This window comes from Rhea pennata, chromosome 2, assembly GCF_028389875.1.
Source record: "Rhea pennata isolate bPtePen1 chromosome 2, bPtePen1.pri, whole genome shotgun sequence".
NCBI lineage: Eukaryota > Metazoa > Chordata > Aves > Rheiformes > Rheidae > Rhea > Rhea pennata.
This window is the reverse complement of record NC_084664.1, coordinates 138,297,821-138,319,481: the sequence shown is the minus strand read 5'-3', so window position 1 is coordinate 138,319,481 and position 21,661 is coordinate 138,297,821. Positions and strand designations below refer to the sequence as shown.

General features: G+C 35.4%; 1 protein-coding gene across 1 annotated transcript in view; it reads right to left on the bottom strand.

Moving 5' to 3' along the window:
- Window positions 1-21,661, bottom strand: part of UBR5 (ubiquitin protein ligase E3 component n-recognin 5) — a 90,012-nt gene that overhangs the window by 50,635 nt on the left and 17,716 nt on the right. Inside the window, exons 2-12 of the mRNA XM_062570451.1 lie at window positions 20,613-20,657; window positions 20,030-20,111; window positions 19,731-19,807; window positions 18,796-18,915; window positions 15,262-15,451; window positions 13,943-14,102; window positions 7,231-7,380; window positions 5,051-5,262; window positions 2,251-2,367; window positions 2,059-2,169; window positions 1,130-1,284 (exon numbers count right to left, since the gene is read on the bottom strand). Of these exons, the coding sequence (XP_062426435.1) occupies window positions 1,130-1,284; window positions 2,059-2,169; window positions 2,251-2,367; window positions 5,051-5,262; window positions 7,231-7,380; window positions 13,943-14,102; window positions 15,262-15,451; window positions 18,796-18,915; window positions 19,731-19,807; window positions 20,030-20,111; window positions 20,613-20,657 (1,419 nt within the window). The remainder of the gene's footprint in view (window positions 1-1,129; window positions 1,285-2,058; window positions 2,170-2,250; window positions 2,368-5,050; window positions 5,263-7,230; window positions 7,381-13,942; window positions 14,103-15,261; window positions 15,452-18,795; window positions 18,916-19,730; window positions 19,808-20,029; window positions 20,112-20,612; window positions 20,658-21,661) is intronic.

Here is a 21,661-nt window from a genome sequence, read left to right as displayed (position 1 = left end):
ATTAGAGACCACTGCACCTAAGTATATCAATAGTAATAGAAGCGTCTATCTACAACATCTGATTAACATATAATCACCAATACTGAAGTTGGCACCATCCCAAAAGGGACTTGTTGGTTAAAAAATAAGTTATATTCAAAGATTACATATGGATGCTAATAACCTTCTTTATCGGATCGATTACTCTAAAAATGATAAAAACAGAAGTGTCAGGTATACAGGTATGTCCAATGTTATGGCTTATTAGTTTCCATACCAAGTAATTATTCTGAGTAAAGTATGTCACCATTTGACATAATAAATAAATAAAAAGCTGTAATTTTGAAATTTCAAAATTTTTAAATAGATTTTAGAATTAAAAAAGGACTAACTTTACACGCCTAGCTACTATTCTACTTAAATATTTTCTAGACAGTTATCAGAATATAATAAGAAAAGCTCTTTCATAGACTCCATTTTTAGTGCTAAGATTTCCAACAACAACAAAAAAAGCACACTGAAGGTACATTAATAATGCTCAATAACTTCACTCGTGTTAGATATGCATTTTGAAGCTCTTTTGGAAGTGTTATTTTTGAGGGGCTTTTCTGAGCACAGTTAAAATATCTTGACATAAAATTTGGCAATTAAGCCTGACATTTTAAATTTTACAAATGTTTATGCATTATGTATCTTAACAACAAGCTCCAGAACACCTGGTGTTATTTCTCTCTTATTTAGGATTTAGACCACAAACTAGCAGATCAGACTTTCAAACAGACCCCAAGAGGAGAATGGGGATTTCACAGCTGGTTAAGTTTGTTCCACATTTATAATCTACAAAAGGCCTGAAAGGCTTAAAATGTACTAAGGTTACTCTGTGAAACAGTGCAGTACTGAAATATCTAATCACTAGAGCATTCACAAACATCTCCTATGCATAACTTTATTCTCTTAAAGATGTCCTGATTGGATCTAAAATCTTTAGGCACAAAGAAAGAGTATAAACAAACTTTTAAATGGTTATCTAAGCTCACATGCAGTTACAGAATTCGGAAGAATTATAATTCAGCCATTTTGCAGTGCTTCTCAGAACAAACGATATGAAGATATCCATTAATACTACATCGCAAACACAAAATTTACTTACCACCAATATAAGTTGTTCTCTAGCTGAGCACATGTATAGAGAGCACAACAATGTAAGGAAACAATCCGCTCTCCCTGAAGCTCTGAGTACGTCTGTGCAGTGTGTTCTAATTTAGAAGCTACTGAGCTTAAAGTTTCATCCACCCAGGTAGCAACCTAAGGGAGAAGGGAAGAAAGAAACAGGAAAGGCAGAAAAGAGTAGGCAAAATAAGAGGAGTGGGGGAAGAGAGAGTTGCACCTTAAGTTTAACATAACATTTCCTGTTTTTGAAAGAAAAAAAAATACAGATATTTTCATACAGCTCAGTAATCCAGTGTGTGATATTATCCCCTACCACCTTTTCTTCCCCTAGAACTGAGCTTTGGGGCACTTTTACCCCATTTTCTAGTCACAGACAAGAAAGAAGACAAAATACAGAGAGATGTTCTGAAAGTATTTCAACAAGTACATACAATTTGCCAAACCAAACGTTTCAGAGTTTCAAGTTCACTCTTGACTGGACAGAAAACCTTATATAAATAATTTACTTTACAGTACTGAAAACTTCAATGCTGTTAGTTTTTTCATTAATTACATCCAGAACATTAACAGACTCCTCTAGCCCAATACTAGGGTCAGATGCTAGTGCATCAGTCAAGCATTTCAAATAATCAGGTAGAACAGATATCTCTTCATGGTTTCAAATCCAAATCTGCTGCAAATCTAAATATCAACTTTTTCATTCACTTTTTTTCCACTTTTTATATATTGTAAAAATAAGATTTAGGTTTTTGTTTTGCTTTTACATTTCTATCAAAGAAAAGATGAAGAACAAGTGAACAAAAATTATTAGGTTCTCTTACTGGCAAAGCTTAAGAATCAACTTCACTACAACACATGTAGCTGAAAAAACAGCTTTATTAGATTGGGCAACCACCACACATCTCTTACCTTGTTATTTTCAGTGGCAACAGTTGCTCTAATACTATTTGCAGAAAGAAGTACTATCTTTTCATTGGTTAATCCCAAGAACATGGCTCGTGGATGATGTAGCGAAGGATTCTTTGAAAACAAAAAAAACCCACTTTGAATATTCAAAGTATATAAAGCATTCTTAAGGTAACATTTAAGGGTGTACAGTACCTGTGCATTTCTATAAGGCTCTGATTCACTCCACTTCCATTGATAGAGTTCTCCTTTACTGCTAACTGCCACAAGCTCAGAATATAGAGCTCCAATAGAAACAAACTTTGTTCCATCCTACAAATACAGAAACACAAAATCTAAATCAGCAATATTAAAACTTAATTTCAAACTTAATACAACAAATTGTAATATATATTAAAAAAATGAACTTTAAGTTTTTTTCAGTGTCAAATAATTTCGGACTTTGAAATAAAGATGAGCTTGCCTTAAGCTCAGCACATCCTCAAACAAACAACAAGTAGTATTTCTTCCAGGTAATTTAAGAACAAAATACTGCTCTTAGAATTAAAGATGAGAAGACCTCTGACTTGTGATATTTTTAAAAGAAATGTTTCCCTCAAAAATTCTAGTCTTCAGAAATGAACAAAAAAGTAACCTAATTGCACTGATCTTCAGTATATTCACTAAGATATCTTTCAACAAATTTCAAATATACTACCTCAGTTAAAAAAATTTCTCAGGCCCTCTCTCTTAGATTTAGCTGTATACCAATGTTGCAGCACCTATTCAACAATTACAATCTCACTTTTCCAAATTCCTGTTTCCCATTGCACTGACAAGAATCTCAAACTACAAATCTCTGGATTTGATAAAATGTTTCCACTGAAGGAAAAATACAGCTTAAAAAATGCTAAATTACATTAGCATAATCAAGTGTTACAAAATATGACAATTATTTCCTGGAATACCACCAGCTTTCCAGAAGTTCCATCCATTCCTGTCAGACTGTTATTCTACCTCCCCAAAACTGCAAGTTTACTGTCTTCATCATGGACTACTACCATTCTGTTTCAAAGAGCTAAAAGTCAAAACCACTAAAGATCAAAAAAGAAAAAGATCTTGCAAACAAGAATCTTCGATTTCTCAGTGCTTCTTCATGTACTTTACTCTCTATAGCAGCTTACTGTCTCCTTCCATTAACATCTCGAGATCTCCTTCTCTGTTTTCAATACAGAAAGAATGTCTGAATTGCTCTCTCAGCTAGATCATCTCCCTCAGTATTTACCTTACAAAACTTCTGTTAGATAATACCACCAAAGCAGCCTAGAGTGGGGCTATGGCAAGAAAGAGGCAACAATTCCAGGTACAAACGTTCTGTTGAGGGAAAGGACAAAAAGTTTATCTACTCTTATCTACTTCTTGAGATGAAAGGCCTCTCCCACAAGACATCCTGTTTTACCTGGAAGCTAGGGTATATATGAATGCAAATGCTAACAAATATTTTAGAGGAAGAAATTAAATATATTTAAGGCGAGCAGGGATGCAAACGGATATCACAGCAAGTTAACTCCATAAAAGAAGTCCAATAAAAGACCGCAACAGAACTTCTGGGGTAGAACCTGCCAAATCTGCAAACAAGAAAAAACCATCCAGGAAATAAAGCTAATTCAGTAATTAACTTATTTGGGCCAGAGAAGAATAGTGTCAATGGAAAAATTATTGCTTAAGTAGTGGGAGAAAAAATGAAAACAATAATAGTAATAATGTTACCAAAACACAGCAGTTGACACACAAAGCTAATTAGTAGTCCCAATCTGAACTACATTTTTTTCTTCTATGCTAAAGCCCCAGAACTCTCTACCCAAGCTAGATGACTCTTTCCATTCTATCGTTTTAAAAAAGTAAAGGGGTCAAAAGCTGCCAGCTCTCCCTGACATAAGAGTTCAGAGTTATTAGTTCAATGAAATCGTGCCTTAGACACAAAGTCTGGCTGGAAGGCCACCTATTGGATAAACATTTTTTTTCAAATACATGCATTACTTAATTTGAACCACAGAATTGTGATTAAAGTGGTCAAAGGTGAGCTGCCATAAGTGGAAATGAGCTTTTAAACTCACTTCCCTCTTCAAGCTCTCTGTTTTATTCCTTTCTGACTAAATACAGATAGAGATATATTAAAAGAAAGAGTGAAAAAAAAATCAAACAGTAACCAACTGATACTACAAACAGAAATGGGAACACTAGGAAGAGATGTCCTAAATTCATAAAATTTGGCCTAATGAACACTAACTCTCACTTCCATTTCTGCAAAGTATTTTCTTCATCCATTTCACTAGGCATCTAGATAATTCATCAAGAGAATAGCTACAAGTACACAGCTAGCAACATACAGCTAGCATTCCATTATTCTTAGATCTTGTGTGGGGAAATTTTTCAGTCCTTGAAAATGGAATTAAGGATGCTAAGGAGTCCAGCTAATCATGGTCAAAGGGATTCTTAAGTAGCTGCCAGAACTCATTTATATGATATTTGTAGTCCTGTTCTGTGTTAACCAATACATGCCAATTTTCACTGCTGTTTTTTAAAAGCCTGTTCCAATCAAACTGAAAGTATCCGGGGGGGGGGGGGGGGGGAAAGGGGGGGGAAACGCTAACCAGAAAAGTTTTCTTTGTTTCTTGTACAGAAGGCTAATTTAAGCTGTCTCAAGAATTCCCTATTGCTTATTAAATTCTTCAAGCATCTAAGTGAAAAAAGAAACCAAGTCTTACAATCTATAGTGGTGGCTCCAAAATACATGAAGAAAGAAATTAAAACAAAAGTAATAGGAACATTATGAATAACTAATTACACCCTTATAATCACTGTTCTGCTAAGTGCATAATAAGCATATGCTACTTATGTTACCTCACACACACTAAATTGTGAATTTCAACAACGAAGTAAAGAGCATTTATTTGGAAAACACACGCGGAAGCCTATGCACCGCACGCAAATAAGACACTTAAATTTTCAATACCTTGTCCGGCCACCACTGCAAGTCTTCTCCTAAAGAAACAGGACTTTGAACTGGTGTATTCTTCTTGTCCAGGTTTGGTTCCCCTTCCTTACTTGTAGAGCCTCTTTCATTATCAAATGAGGCTCCGTCAAGCCACCTTCGTTCACGCAAACGTAAAACGGACTCACGTTCACGCAACAGCTCAGAGTCTCTCTCTAAGGGAAGAAGGAGAACTGGTATGCAATTGGGTCACACCAGTGGGATAAAAGTAAGCCACTCTCTAGTAAAGACCCTTCAGGATGCAACTAACAGCAGTTATAACTACTCACAAAGATTAAAAATAAAAGTCCTGACATGCAACATTCAATATATTAATCCTTTCAAGCATATGTACTTTAGAATTACTAAATATAAAAATAACAAGCTAGAAATAAAGAAGTCTTACAGTTTGCGTACTACTAAAATGTGAAAGCGTATTGCTTACTTTTCACTTAAAATTTTAAGAGGCCAAATGCATTTAATATAGCAACTTAAAGTTTTATAGTACAATATCCAGAGTTTTGTAGTACTGTTTTATCAATCTAACAACAACAACAAACAAAAAAATCCTAAATCTATACCGTCTGTTAGATACATTTAAGCAAACCAAAAAAGAGTATTTATTAGAGAGTTTCATAACAACTTTCCCAAAAAACAATAATTTGAAGATGTTAAAGAAAACAAGCATTAAAAAAAAAAAAAAAAAAAAAAAAAAGCTCTTGTATTAAAGTTTGATAATCCAACCCCTTTCGTTTAAAGCAGTACTCTATAGGACTGGATTTAATAAATTAAAGTTTATCTGTTTTGAGAGATCAAATGAAAACTTTTCAAGAGTCAGACAAGTTTTAAAAAGGATCCTTGTAGGAAAATGTTCCTTACCAAAATGCTTCCCCTCCAATTGGCCTACAAACTGTCTAAAGGCAGTACTCTGCAGTTCGCTCATGCAGATAAATTTTTTAAATCAGGTAATCAAACTAACTTTCCAACAGTCAACTATGCATGGAAAATAAGGATTATAAAATTCGTGGTAACGTCTTATATAGAATAACCTTAGGAAAGGAAAAAAAAGGAGGAATTTAGAAGGAGTTATGTCAGATGCTTAATATTTGTACATGCACATAATGCCTTTAACGTATTAAGTACTTCATTTATGTTCACAAAAGTCGACTGGAATTACACATATGAGATGACCACGTTACTGTATCATATTCTCAATAAATTACTCCAAGTCTTGGGTCTTTTACTGTACTAGACAAATGGGAAAGCTTTTACATAAGCCAAAAAACAACAGCTTATCTTACAAACGTATTTCACATAATATTGTACTTACTATCTTCTAGCAAACATCACACTGACCTTCGACTAATAATTTTGTAACAGGCACTTAAGCATTCAGCAATTAATATAACAGGTTCACAAAAGGCAACAAAACTGTACTAAAACAATAACAGCAGAGGTTGGATTAACAGTTTGTAAATACTGTGGGCATTTGGGTAATAGCTTCAAAAAGCTAAGAAATTGCTGCATGTTCTATTATAAATCTCCAAGTGTAATATGCTTTACAAAAACACATAAAACACCTTAACATTGCCCAAGGTGTTCATTATCAACTGCAAACGGTTGTCCTTATCCAACTATAAAAAGTATAATACAGATTTCTTCTTCTCTTATATCTAAACATATTTCTCCTCATTCCATAAAGTTAATTTCTGTCATGGAATACATTAAGAAGATGTGAAGAATAGTGCATAAAGAGCAACCTCCCTCCCCATCTGATTAAGAATGCTGCATGTCATCACTTGGTACTGATTTTTGAGCAAAATTAAATATTCCTAACGCAATATAAGAATTAGTAGGTACTTATACTATACATTTTAAAATAAACTTATCATGCAAAAACATTACAACACTTTGCAACACCAGTGATCAACAACTAGATTCAAAATCCATGATTATCAAGGTTCTTACAAGAACTTACCTGCTCACATTCAGAAGTCATTAATAATTTTGATAATAACAGTCTACTTATCTAGTCTATATCTTTGACAACACATTACAGTCTACTTTCACATTAAATCAGATTCTAAACCACTAGCGTGTGCTATCACTAATGTTTGGCACAGAAAACTACTTATTACAAAGAAAAAAAGGTGCAAAATTACCTCTGGATGAGCCTAGCCTGGAAAGTGATGAGCGCCGAAAGGATGGATAACCAAAGTAACTAATATCTTCTGAAAACATAGCATCAGCATCAATAATGACACTTGGGTGAGCAGAATGTATGTCAGCATCCAGAAGAGACATAAGATCCTCTATAAGAGGAGACAAGGGTCTTAAGTAAATAATCAGCTGCTTAAAACATCAGCTAGAGAGACCATCAACTAGACAAATATCAAAACAAAACAAAAAAAACCCTATCCATTAATTGAATTTCTGCTCTTCAGATTCACCAGTGCAAACTGACGTTCCTCATCCATATTTACAATCAAGCACAGTCAACTAGTGCACAGAACTAGTTTCCCTGTAAGAACTGTTCTGTCACTTTTCTAGCCACGTTTCCTAAACGAGTCTTACCTGAAACACATCTCTGTGACCCAAAAATTCAAACCTTAGCCTTCCACTTGGAAGAAAGGAGTACTAAGATAAAATAAACACACACATATATGTGTGCTCATGCTTATGCACATATACAGAACTCCAAAGATGACCTAGATTTAAGGAGGGTAAAAATTGATGGCGAAAGCTGCCCTCATAAAGCCTCATCTTTGCTATCAAAGACCGTACGTTCCTCCGTGGAACGTTTCTTTCCAAGAATGACACTGTTCAGTTCACAAGCTCGCAGCCGCAGCTCTCAGCACAAAGCTTTAAATGGCAGCAACATCAAAAACAACAGTTATCTGGAAGAAAGTATCATTGTTTTGATACAAGGATGAATTTAACTATTGTGACAATCCTGGCCACTATTAAAATAAATAAATAAATAAAAGAATTTCTCTGAGATACTACCACTGAACATCTCTGAGCTACCAATATCCTTCTGCGCAGTAAAGGACAGATGCTACCTGCATGCAGAAGAGGCTACCGAAAATTCACGCAATACTTCAGAGAAACCAGGAATACAGACTGATAATACAACTAAAAGCACGCTACCACCTCGCTGCTACAGAAGAGGACAGTCCTATTTCCTTCCTTCATCCCTATGGCAAGGCCCCTCCTTTGAGGAGGGTGCGATGCTCGCCTAAAGCTCCAGCCAGCCGCTTCCCGGAGCTGCCGTGGCAGGGCACAGCGGCCCGCGGGGCGAGGGGCAAGGTGGCACGAGAAGCACCCCGTCCGCAGCAGAGCGCCTCGGGCCCACTTCACCGCGCGGCCAACCAGCGCTGCAGAGGTGCCGCTTCGGCCCAAGGAGCCGACCTGGCCTAAAACGCTCCTGCTGCCAAAAGGGAGAGTTCTGCCCCCTCCCCGCAAGCTCAGATAAGTTTGACTAAAAAATAGATCAAACCCCTAAGCTTGGGTTTCACCTAACCCACGCAAGTGTCCCTGCCACACGAGGGACGGGCAGGGTAGCTCCCTCCTGCTGCAGAACAACCTCATCTGCTTTAACCACTCGCAAAATGACCGCGAGGCTCTACGCCACGTTCCTCCAGAACGTGCTGAAGGAGCATATTTCAACACATCCAGTTTTCTCACCGTCAACATCATCATAAGTTTTAAAATAATTGTGGCCACAAATAAAGATTTGCTGATGTCAAATAAAAGCATTCTTACCACTGGAAATGCATTACTAATGATCTTTTTTTCCTCAGTGCCTGCAGTAGAGGAAATTAAACAAAGGAAAGTGTATCCAAAAACTGAAAAGGAGCCAGAAGTCCACTCCCACAGCCACTATTAGTTCACTTAACTGTTTCATTTATTGATACTGAAAGCATCAGAGACTCAGTCACTCCGATGTTTTCTGGGTAGAATTTAGAAACCTAACACATCCCAACTACAATCAACTGTCCCCAGCAGAAAGGAAGTTCACATAAAAGCAGTGTGATAACCAGCAAGACATAGGGATTTCACAGCAAGCAAGACCAGTAAGTAGGTCAAGCAGTCCTTTCGCATTACTATTTATTTTAAAATGCATTATTATTTATGTAAATAAATAATCCACTAAAGTGCAATCTGTGGTTCTAAAAGCATGCAGTTCGGGGTATAATGGTCCATGCAATAAGTTTTAGAAAGAAACTAGACAGGCTACTTGGAAATCCTAAGAAAAAAAAATATATACTTACTTGGCAAGAAGGCTATGCCTTACTAAAACTTTTTAGATGTCACAGGGTGGCCTAGTCCTGCCTATTTTACTCATTTTCCACTGACCTTCTGCAATACTGCATCAGCAGTATCTCTCAGCTTGGAGTGCCAATTTCCAAGTAGCACACTTTTAACAAGATGTAAACGCAGCTGAGAATCTACTATATGCCCAGATAGTCACTCTGCTATTCTTCCTTCCTGCCACATTCACCACTTCACCACTTCTTCCTCTCTCCCTAGGGAAACTTTTGAGTTCTCCAGCAAGTAACAAGAACAGTCCAGCAACTCATCCTATTGTTTTTGTCATTAACCAACTAAAGATTTCAACAAATGATACTTAGATTTCTCTTAGGAACAGAACTGGTCAGCACAGAAAAGAACTCTCCAGCCTCGTTCAATGCGGACAACGTTTTTTTCTGCAAACCTAAGCCAGAAATGCTCTCTAGAGAAAACACTGTAAATTGGAACACATATCCTTTCATCATCTTAATCACCTTGTGTTTCAAGTGTTTCCAAACAGGAAAGTAAAAATTTAAAACATCAGCCCCAAGAACCAAAAGTGCATGTATTTCTGGCTATTTTTACATCCAGACAAGTGAGGAAAAAAAAAAATCAAAACTATCTTCTTTGTTCAACTTCAAAACAGATTTTAATTTTTCTTCCAATATTTCAGTAAGAGATCCCCCCCCCCCATTCTTCTATCCTCTATAGTAACAAAAAAAAAAAAATGCTAAAACTAGTGGGGACAGAAATCAAACACACTCTCCTTCCAGTATCATTGGCTTTTTTTAATTCTATGAGACTACAGATACTGCAGGGCAACATTAACTATCCAAGTAAAACACTTTTTCTGTGATACTGTTCTGCTCTTCACAAAAATCCTATGAGACATTAGCATTCATCTCTTGTGCACTGTCAGACCAGAACCACATCCCTTAATTGCTCAATTAAATGGGATGATTCTGATCACCCTGTTTAGGTAGGAAAGAACCTTTGATTCACTAGTAACTACCAGGGTATCTAGGGTAGAGGAAGGGGGAGTACATAAACAGCAATCCAAATACTGAAATTTCTGTTTTCAGTAGTTGCATGACTAGTGTTAGCACTATTTGCTACAGATTCATTAAAGATTTTGCCTGGATAGATTCTGATCTGAAGTTGAGCTCTCATTATGCCCTTTCACTTAAGGGGGAAATCATAAGATCTCACTCCTCTTTTCACATACATATTTTTATGAAATGTTCACGAGACTGATGCCTTCAGTATCTCTAACTCTGTCATGTTTGGATTAAATTGGCAAAACTGCAACAGTGAAGGGACAGAAACGTTCATTTTGGTATGCTAGGAAACCAAACAGAATACCACCACTCATTTTTGATGATATATGTTATTCAAAATACTACCTAACTAAAAGCATATCTTCCAAAAAACAAATGAGTAAATAAATAAATATATACACCTAGTTGCTTTCCCAAAAGAAAAGCCACTGAACATATGGTTTTAAACTGATCCCTAAATTATGCTCTGGTTCCCAATTCTCTTCCATACAAACCAACAAAAGTAGTGCTGCAATGCAAAACCAGTCTCTCCTCTCCTTTAAAAAGGATTTTAAACAAGTTTATCTCAGATTCCCAAAAAATAAAGTTGTCTGGATAGTCTGGTTATTGCCTAACCTATGTTTCAAAAGTTCCCTCAGTGAGAACCAGTTATATGAAGAAATTACTGAGCAGACATGCACAAATCTGAACTATAAAAATTATTTTAAGTTCTAGAGAACCACAGAAGATTAACAGAAACAGAAAGCCTAACAGCAGCCTCCAATACAACTTAGTATGGGCTAGAAAATTAATCTAGACACCTGGAAGTCTTCCCTATACTAAATGATTTTAGTTTATGGAATTTTTACCTTATTTTCCTCATGCTATACATCAAATGAATACAATCTTCTTAGCTGACTATTGCAAAATGAAAAGAAAAAGAAAAAAAAATCAAAATCAAAGCAAGAAAGCCTCTAAAATAAAAGCAGAGACATTTATTAAAGACAACCGATACGGAAAAGAAGAACTGTAGAACTTGTGCTCTTCACTTAAGGTATTTTGAAGATCTTTGAGAGAACTGAAACTACTTGGGTCATCAAAAAAAAAAATCAGATGCATAATTCTCATAATACTGAGATTATCACAAATGATACATTAATAAAATGACAATGTATGAAACAAGAACTTTCAAGTTTCACAGCAACTGGAAAGTAACTTAGTACTTTTTTCCCCCTTTTAAAAAAATCAAGTACAAATTACACTGTGACTAAAAAAAAAAAAAAATAAAAAAAGCTCTCTGCTTTGAAAGATTTAGAGGCATAACCCCTAAATTTAAGGGTCACAAAGCACCAGACATGCAGAAGGGAGCCAGTAAAAATTAGCATATCTTTTTAATCAAAAGGCAAGAGTCTCAGAAGTCCTGAAGCAAAAGTAGTCCTGTCATTTTCTTTTTTTTTTTTTTTTTTTTTTGTGCTTGAAAGGAAGAAAACCAAAAAGTTTTAAAGCATTAGTTTATTATCATATATTAAAAAAAACACACATACACACAAAAAGATAAAACCGCATAATAGAAGTTTTAATCTTTCATAATCACTTATAAAAATGAGTAACTGCTGTATACAGTCAATTCCTAATAAGGTTATCTACAGTTCTCTCTCATGAACTCTAATGTTACAAGTTCAAAAGAACATCCAGAGGCAAGACAAGTAAAAATAAGGAGAATGCAAAGTTCTTGGAGCAAAAGATTTAAACGTTGTTTCTGTGTAGTTTGAAAGGACAGGATGTTGCTCTTTTTCCACAGTTAAAGGCAAAGTTCTCTAATCATCACACTTTCCTGAAATCTAGCCTGCATGACTAAGCGATAAGGGCAAGAACTGCTAAATTTGTACTATTTAATATACCAACGGTAGAGTCATAACAGCACTGACCACTATTCAGCTAGACTTCTCCTATGCTTTGGTCACATTCTGATTTTGCTGGAATTCATTTCCATGCAATACACCTAGTTATTTTTGTCCATAAAACTCAAGGACAGACAAGACACAGAAGGCACAGCACGCTCACCAATTGTGAATTACATCTTTGAAGACAAGATTGAGACATAGCACATTTCATTTCAGTTATTTCCTCTTCTTTCCATGCAAGAACTGGGGAAAAGTTAGCCCAGTTTCTCCATAGAGCAAAAGGATAGTGGAAAAAATACTAATATTGGGAGGCTGCAATCTCTTATAGGAAAGATTAGCCTAAAAAGGGGAAAAGCTTTAAAAATTAAGCCAATGAGAAAGTGTTTCCTGGGCAGCTGCTCAAGAAGCTCCAAGAGAATAGTAATGCTGTAGAGAGCTGGTTAGTTTTGGTTAAAATGAACTTTCACTCCGAATGAGTACTATTAGTGAATTATCCTCTGAAGGCAGTTTCTGGAGGAATGCATTCTGGTATACTTAGAGGAAGAACTCCTGCTTCAAATAAATGGCAGAGCTAAAAGAATTTATTTCCTCCAGTGTATTTGACTAAGGCTATGAAGCTGATCACTAAAAATAAAGACTGAAATTAAGGATTTTTCACCCCTGCCTACAAGTTCAATCAGAGGATTCTCGGCTCTAGAGCAATACAAAAAAGCTTGTCGGATGCAACTGAAACCAGAAGACGTAAAATGGATTACAAAGCCTCTGCTGCAGAACAAAGAAACCTCTTTGTCTAATCACATGATTGACAAGATAAAGATGGAGGAAACCCATGAGCCTTCCTGGTGAACCGGATGAGCAGAAAAAATATCTATTAGAAAAACATTACTCTGACACCCAAAAAAGGAAAGCTAGTATGCAGTCAGAGTTTAGATGTTTTATTTTCATACATTGCACCTAACTAGAAAAATGCAAACATTACACTTGGCTACTAGGTTTTCAAATAAGTAATCTGACTCTTGCTGAGTAAACCTAAGTTATTTAACCAATGCAAAAGACTGGAAGTCTTTTTTAGAAAAGAAATTGCATGAGACACACACTATTTCAAAACTACTTGACTTCAGTAACAGTATTATACCTGTATTGCCAGAGTACTATAACATCTACTTACGAGGGGCATTTGAGATGAGGAACAAATTCACAGTCTAACTGTAAGAACTGTGTGCTGTTTTACTCTCACTTGAGGCATTTTGATAAAAAGCTGTATTAACTTTTACTCTAAAAACTGTTGTATCTTAAGAATACACTAGCAAATATACAATTCACTAAACAATTCTAGAATTAGCTTTTATGAGCAAGCCACACAGCAGTCCTCATTAAGCAGCGAAATATATATGCAAAGCTGATGTTAAAAAGCCCAGGATCATAAAAAATTCACTTTCACACCACCCACAGATAGAGTCAACAGTTATTCTTTAAATGCCTTAACTAATTCCTCCGTAGATCCCAGGGTACCTTTTGTTTTGTGCATCTTTACACTTCACTCCTATAAGCAAGGGCTATCTTTGCTGCATACCTTGCACAGCACGGAACATGGAAAATAAGAACACTTATGGTTTCTTAATAGTTTGCAAGATACAAACCTCCAGGAAGGTATGATTCACTTGCTGTGTCATCCCCATCATCTCCATCTTCATCATCACGACTCAACAAATTATTTACAGCGAGGTTTACATCAAGATTTGTTCGCTGGAGTTCCCGAATAATAATACTTCTGGACTTCCCTTGTAAAACAACTTGTGCCTGTAAGAGCAGAGCAGAATTGGTTACCGGTCATTCTCAGCTCACTGACACCACTCTCAAGATAAGAAAGCTTAATTCTAGAAGCAGTTTAACAAGAGTGTGACTACTGATACTGAATCAAACACAGTACCTGCAGGCAAAGACTCGCGTATATTTTTCTAGATAGCTTATACTAGATACTTAACTTTTTCTCAACTTAAGTTAGACCACTGAATTTCAGCTTTGAGGCTGAATTTCCTAATAGGCATTACCTTGCCTCTATAAAGGTAGAAGCTCCAGCTTTTACTGAGTTTGGAATTCAAAAAGAGAGAGGAACTTAAAGTCACTTTGTCACTGATGTGTCTAAAATACTATGCTTTCTAGTTCCTGTCTTTCGTCAGCTATGCGATATTCCATCCCAAGCATACGAACAGCCAATCTTTGGCACACCAATTACTGGTTATATTCCAAATCATGACCAGAAATTTGTTTTAAACTAAGAATTAAAATGTATTACCTTGTTACGTATTTTGAAGGTATTATTTTGTTAGAACAGTATTTTTCTCTATGTTTGAATAAACTCCATTGAATCATACAGTGTAAAAATCCATCAGATTATTTGGGCTTTGGTTCATTAAAGGGTAAAAGCAGAGTAAAAACAGAGTAATTTATGCCCAACTATCAGCTGCATTTACTAAAACATTAAGTAGAGGTATCCAAGAAGAAAAATTATTAGCATTTTAAAGAGATTAAAAATATTTAATGATTTTCATTTAAATTGAAATGAAATCACTCCTTTCATCCAACAAGAAAAAGGACATGAACCTGCTCCCCTCCTCTCTTTATACTCCTTCAAGGATCCTAACTTTATAATCTATATACTTGGTAAGATGCTCAAATATTTTATTTAACTACATTTGCATCTACAAATAAACAATATATGACATTCTTCATCAAAATTAAGGAAGAAGCTTGGGAAATTAAATTCTGGAATCCCAAAAAATTTATCACTCACACCACAGATTTCAAAATAAAAAATTCAGCTACAGAAAGTCAAATTTAAAGTTATATGGCATAATTCCTTGTAAAAAAATACACTGCTATTACAACATTCTCCTGTTCACTTTCTATGAGAGGTTGTCAAAGTCTTTTGGCACTAAGAGGCTTACAGCTCACATACCTGTGAAATGAGTTCCTCTGGAATGACTGATGCTGGAATCACTGGTTGTGGCTGACTCCCCAGCAGTCCAGATCCCCTGTCTCGTCCTGTGCGTATAACTCTGGTCTGCCTTCGGGAATCCCGAGCTCCAGCAGATGATCTACCAGAAGATCCTCCTCCACTTCCACCAACTCCTGAACTCCAGCGGCTTCTAGAAGATTAATTTTTTATTTTTTTTTTTTAAATAGCAGGATACTTTGGGGACTATTTCAAAAAGTATGGCTTCAGTTTTATTATGAATATTCTGTAGACATTCTCTGAAAGATACTACATATTGGCTTCATAAACAAATGTTATGAAACTATCTCTCAAAACTAATGAGAACAGCATGAAGCAATTGATACAGCTCTGAACTACACAGAAGAAACATGAAATATGACTCAGATTGAAAGTTGCATTTTTTCCTATTTGTATAGCTGTGTGAATGTATACATACATACATGCACACACACACGCGCGCACACACACACAAAATTCCTGGAGTTTCCAAAAGCAACAGTAAAAGCAGCATAATACCTAACACAACTGTTACCCTTCTACTATAAAAGGTCATATAAACAGCAGCTCCATGAACAGTGAACTGTATTTGACAGAAGATCACTATATTCAAATGGCTCTTCTCAGATTTGAGATATGACTTACTATAAGCAACTGCTTATGATTACACTAGAAAAATTATATAGTCTTGATTGCAAGATAAATATCTACTAACTTTAAAACTAGAGAACTGTTCCAAGTGAATCTATTGTGCAAACAAATCAATACACTCCGTGGTCCTGAAAGGCTAAAAAAGACTCTAGTTTATTCCTCAAAATAAATTAAATTTTGTTGCAGAAACCTACAGTAAGGAATACTGCCTATGGCATTATGGTAGATCATCAGTATCAGCAGAACTTTTCTGCTGTCAATCACCCTACCCATCAGCCTCCTTTTATGAAAAATAAGTTAAAAATAAGATCTGGCATCTAGTTAGTAAAGAGGGGGGGGAGAGTACTTTCGCTTAAACAATATCCATCGAGATGCAAATAAAAGTTCACTTTAAAGCGTAACTTTCCTATCTGCAGGTGGTAAAGAATAAATCTTATATTTTATGTTTTGATTGCTGTTTTGTTTTTTTTTTTTAAAAAAAAACAAGACCATAAAATTAAGGACTAGCTCAAGCATCTGTTTAAGATGATGCTCCATCTCGGAGAAATCTGTATTTCAGGATCCTGGCCAGCAACTAAACAGACAATGACCCAACACGAGACAATAAGCAGCTCAATGACAGCTTCAGCATAAAGGCTTTGTCTCAGGAATTAGCTCACAAAAAGAGAGAGAGAGAGAGAGAGAGAGAGATATTGGTGAACACTAAAGAAAATAAAAGGTGTGATACGCTAAATAAAATGAGCTGATTTGTTTCTAAAGATGTATTCTTGTTATTGGGAAAGGAGCTGAGGGGAAGCTAATTCCTACAGAGAAAAATTTTCAGTTCAGCTCTCAGTATAGAGGACGTGGAGGTGTAAAGAGAAGCTACGTTATATTTTATCACTGACACATTTTTCTATTTTAATTTATAAACTATCAATGACAGACTTGAGAGGGATCTAAGAGTTAAAGACATTTATATTCTTATAAGAATTAAAATATTACAATTGAACCCTAACTTAAGCGTTAAAAGGTGTCACAGGATCATGTTCTTTAAATTCATACTACACTAACTGTATATTGTACTAGTACAAGTTAGATCAAATTTGGGGGAACCCACTGGTTTACCACACTGTCATTATTTTTAGTATGACAACAATCTAATTAAAAATGGATTTTAATGTGTTCTTTCAAGAAAAACTCAGAGTAACACATTTAATACTCTTAAAAGGGTTAGGCCTCATTCCCTGATCTCTTGGTAATGTTTAACATGCATGTCTTCAAGAGTTCTGAAATCTACTGATCAACTTTGATACAAAGAAAAGTTATCTTCATAAGATTCATTTCCCAAATGTTCATAAATCTTTCTTTTTCAGTTGGACTCATTTCAAGTGGACTTAAATTCACTTCAAGTGCTACAGTCCCTCTGCCAGATCACTAACTTAGCTGTTTGAGAGGTAGATCTGTTATGAAAAAAAATCTTAAGGACACAGTTATTTCTACTAAAGTTATTTCAACCTAGAATAAGTATTAGCATTGAAAGGAACTCTTCTGCTCATTGCTGCTTACCCACATACATCCACTGTCCACTAACATGCTATCAATTTTTCAAATCCAGTGATCTAGTCTAAGGACTCCAAAGTTCACATGTTTTAAGATTCAAATAAATAAGTATTCTTTTCTTTTAAATATACCACTTAGCATCAACTTTAAACTCTACTAGTTTGGTGAGTTTCAATAATCCATTTCCAAACTACACATTCTTCAGAGGTTGGTTACACATGGCTTCGAATAATTTTAACTGATTATGCTCAGGTAAAAATTAAAAAAGTCAGTATGTTCTTAGTCTGAGGAAAAAAAAATCTTACACTTTTCACAGCAAGTTTTTAAGCATGACACCATCAGTTTGTCTTTGAAGTCCACCACACAGTTTTAGGTTGAGATGCACCAAGATTTCATAAAAGATTAGGGTGGAGGTAGGCAGATATTTCATGCAACTAAATCTCAGATGAAATTAGCTCATTTGGTGACAAAGAACAAATTCCTTTTTTTTTTGGGGGGGGGGGGGGGGGAGGGGAGGGGCGCTGACGTTCTTCCCCCTTAACAAAATGTTCATGCAAAAACTGATGTTTCTAAAAGGGAATCTCCTTAATATAATTTGTAACCATAGGAAGCAGCTCTGTTCAATTTCTTACAAAAGCATATAATGAAAAGTCTACTGTAATTATGTAATGAAGATTAACTTACGTTGCTATGTAAAGGGACACCATCAATTCTAAAGCTGATTACTAAAAAAAAAAATTATAATTTGAGTTTGTATACTGTTTTTTCAAGTTTCTTTTCCAATTTTAAAGGGTCTGAGTCACAACTTTTTCCAGTGTTTCCTTCCTGTTATTATGTATAACACCCTAACAAAAAGCAACTCTTTACTAGGGGCATGGGAGAAGAGGGCACAATAAAACTAACTACATGAAAGCCTACCAATACATGTAGTAAAGATTTTTCCTGTAAAAATGCACTCATTTTACTTCATATTACTATTCTATTAAATTGATAGTGTCCCTCTAAAAAAAAAGTTTTTTCAAAACTGAGGAACTAAACATTCAAAAAAGACAAAACAGCCAAACCAAGTTATTCTTCGCACATTTATCAGAATGTATGAAGAATGCTCCATATCCTAGGTACTCAAGGGTCACTTGTATATCTGTTATTTTAACAAAGCCAGTAAGGTTTTTGTTACACCCTTCCTATACAACTGCTGTAAGTATAGGTTCCCTTACACATACTGCATACAATTTATATATGTGTATACACATATACTCAAATATGGAACAAACAGATTGCAGCCTCAATCCTATCAAAACTTACCCAAGGGTGTTGCCTGCCAGTCTGCCCAGAGTTTCAGAACCAGACAGAAACCATGGGGAGTCACTAGTCCTGCCTGGCCTGGATGTCCTTCCTGCCCCTGAGCCACTGCTCAACTTTGAACTGAAAGTAAAAGATGGTAAATCAGTCACAAAACAATCCCAAATGGGTTAAGAACAAAACCTGGAATCCCAGGTCTAAATTCTCAGGGACTTAGTCTGGTAACATACCAGCTTAAGCAACACCCTTGGGGAATATTTCAAACTAATCTAACTGTGTTAAGATGTATGCTGAAAAAATAAAATGGAAAGCATGCCTAACAGATCTTACTTACACCAGCAATCCATAATAACATAGTTTCAAATGCACGTTAAGCTAATCAGTGATTTGAGATAGTCACTGCACTAAGTGTTTTCAGTTAGCGTATATGTACAAATTTTAATTGCCAGGTGTTCTACCTGTAAACCAGAGCCTAAGTATGCTACTTATATTAAGAAGTTTTACATTCAAATATGATTAAGTAGTCCTAATAAGGAGGACTTACCTGAACCAAAGATAACAGATCTAGAAAGTCAGCCCCTCCAGATGGGACCACTTCCAGAGCAGATTCTATATGGGGCTTAAAAATATAAGCCAGTTTCTTTCATGAAAGTTGTTTGGAGGGTAGGGGGAGGAGGCGAAGGGGCATTTCTTTAATTTAAAGATACCCTGTATCACTTCTTTTAGAACCACATCTAGTATTTATTCTTACACTACTTTGTCAGGCTATGCTGTTCAGCTGCATCACCATAATCACTACATATCAACTTCCAGTACCCATTTCAAAGACATTCTAGTTTAAAAACAAAAAAACAAACAAAAAAAGCTAAAAAAAAAAAAAATCAAGCTGCTTATCCAGTTCAGAAAAATGATGTAATATAAAGAAAAGTATTTCTTACCCATCATTATTATCAGGTTTACCCAATTCCAATCTGTCTGGCTGAACTGAAAAACCAATCCTGCAGACTCTACCATCCTATATTTAAAACAAGAAAACCAAGTGTCCAAAATTGAAATATAAGACAGGATTACAGAAAAAAAAAAAAAAAAAAAAAAAAAAAAAAAAAAAGAACACACACACACACAAGTAAACAGGTCTTCAGTTGCTGAAGAGTGTTGATCGATTTGATGTTAAAAGAATTAGCTTTAACTGTATGATTTTAGGTTTGTTATCTCAACAGATTTTGGAGTAATTTACCTCAAGAAGAAATGCAGCATGATTTGGTCCCACCACACACTGTTTAATAGTAGCCTGTTCCAATACATTCAAAGGGGGGTGGCTGAAAATAAAAAGTGAGCATGTATAACATTTTTAAACTTTCAAAGTCTGAAAAAAAAAAACAAAAAACAAGTGGCATACGGAAGGAACAATGTGCAGCAATGGTTAGTGATATAGAAATATTCAAGAATGACTTAAAGATGTACATTAGTTGAAGCAACTATGATATAATTTCAGTCGTTAAGCACAGAAAATGCAGAATAAAATCTTAAAAAAAGATAGAATTTATTTTCATTTTATTCAGTCAATAATAAGCAATAGGGACTATACATCAAAATTAAGGAGTTGGTCTATAAAATGGGTGTTTAATAATAGACTGTATCATGATTGAAAACCTAACATTTTCTTCCTTACACACTGTCTTATTAAAAGCATTTCTGAAGTTCAGTGTTAGTATTGAGGCTTTTTAAGGCTTTCTCTATCATGCAATCCTTTGTTTCCTATTGGTATTAGAAAAACATACTTTCCTAGATGGCTTTCAGCAATGCCTGACATGTCTTACCTGTTTAAATTATATTTGTTCAGCTTCTCTGAAACTTCCCTTAATCTGAAACAAAAAGAAACAAAACTGTTGTTTGCAAGATATCCTCCACTGTACGCAACATTCACTTAAGCAGCATACTTATGACATGATTTTTTTCAGTTGGCAGGGATACTTCAACCTCCTATACACTGATTGAACTGAATACCTAATCCCAAATTTAACTATTCAAAGCGCAAAACAACAATATCATGACACTACAGTAGAAGACAATTACAAAAACAACTTACCAACATATTTAATGAAGTTTAATGCAATTACTAATAGGTGTTGGGAGTCTGCATCAGAACTGGATAGTGTTCAACTTCAAATCAGATTTTTGTTTTGAAGAGTATTTTTTACCAGGCTACTCAACCCATGTTTTCACTTCCATTTCCTCTTTTTCAAGTCACTATCTATAAATATATATATACATACGTATATATATACACGTACATACACACATGTGTGTGTGCATATATATATTTATATATATAAAAAAAATCACTCCTGCTTTGTTACTACCATTTTCCAACATTACATACAAAGAGATGAAACAATAAGCGTAAACCGTAGACATATTTGTGCTTCTCAGTATAAATTTGAACACAGTCTCCCTGAGCAAACAGGGAAAAAAATCATTTTCTAGGGAGTCCAAACATGTGATCTCAAATCAAAAATATGACAGTAAGTTCCCCAAAATGGACAATATAGGAAAACAGACACACAAAAAAGCCAGTGTCAAAAGGAGCAAAACAACCAACTTCACTGAACAGAAAAAAATAAGCCTGATAAAAGTCACTATCATAAACGATGTTACCTAAAATATCACCCTTACTGAAAGGGAAAAAAAAACAGTTTCCAGTTTCCAAAAGGTACCTCCATCTCCATGCCACCTAACCAAATGGAGAACCCATGAAACACTCCAGCTTAGTGGGTACGGTGTCCAAAAATAGAAACCAACACAGGCATTTCTGCTTTTTCACCCCCTTAGAAAAAATCCTCTCTAGGCAGCAAAGACACTCTCATAA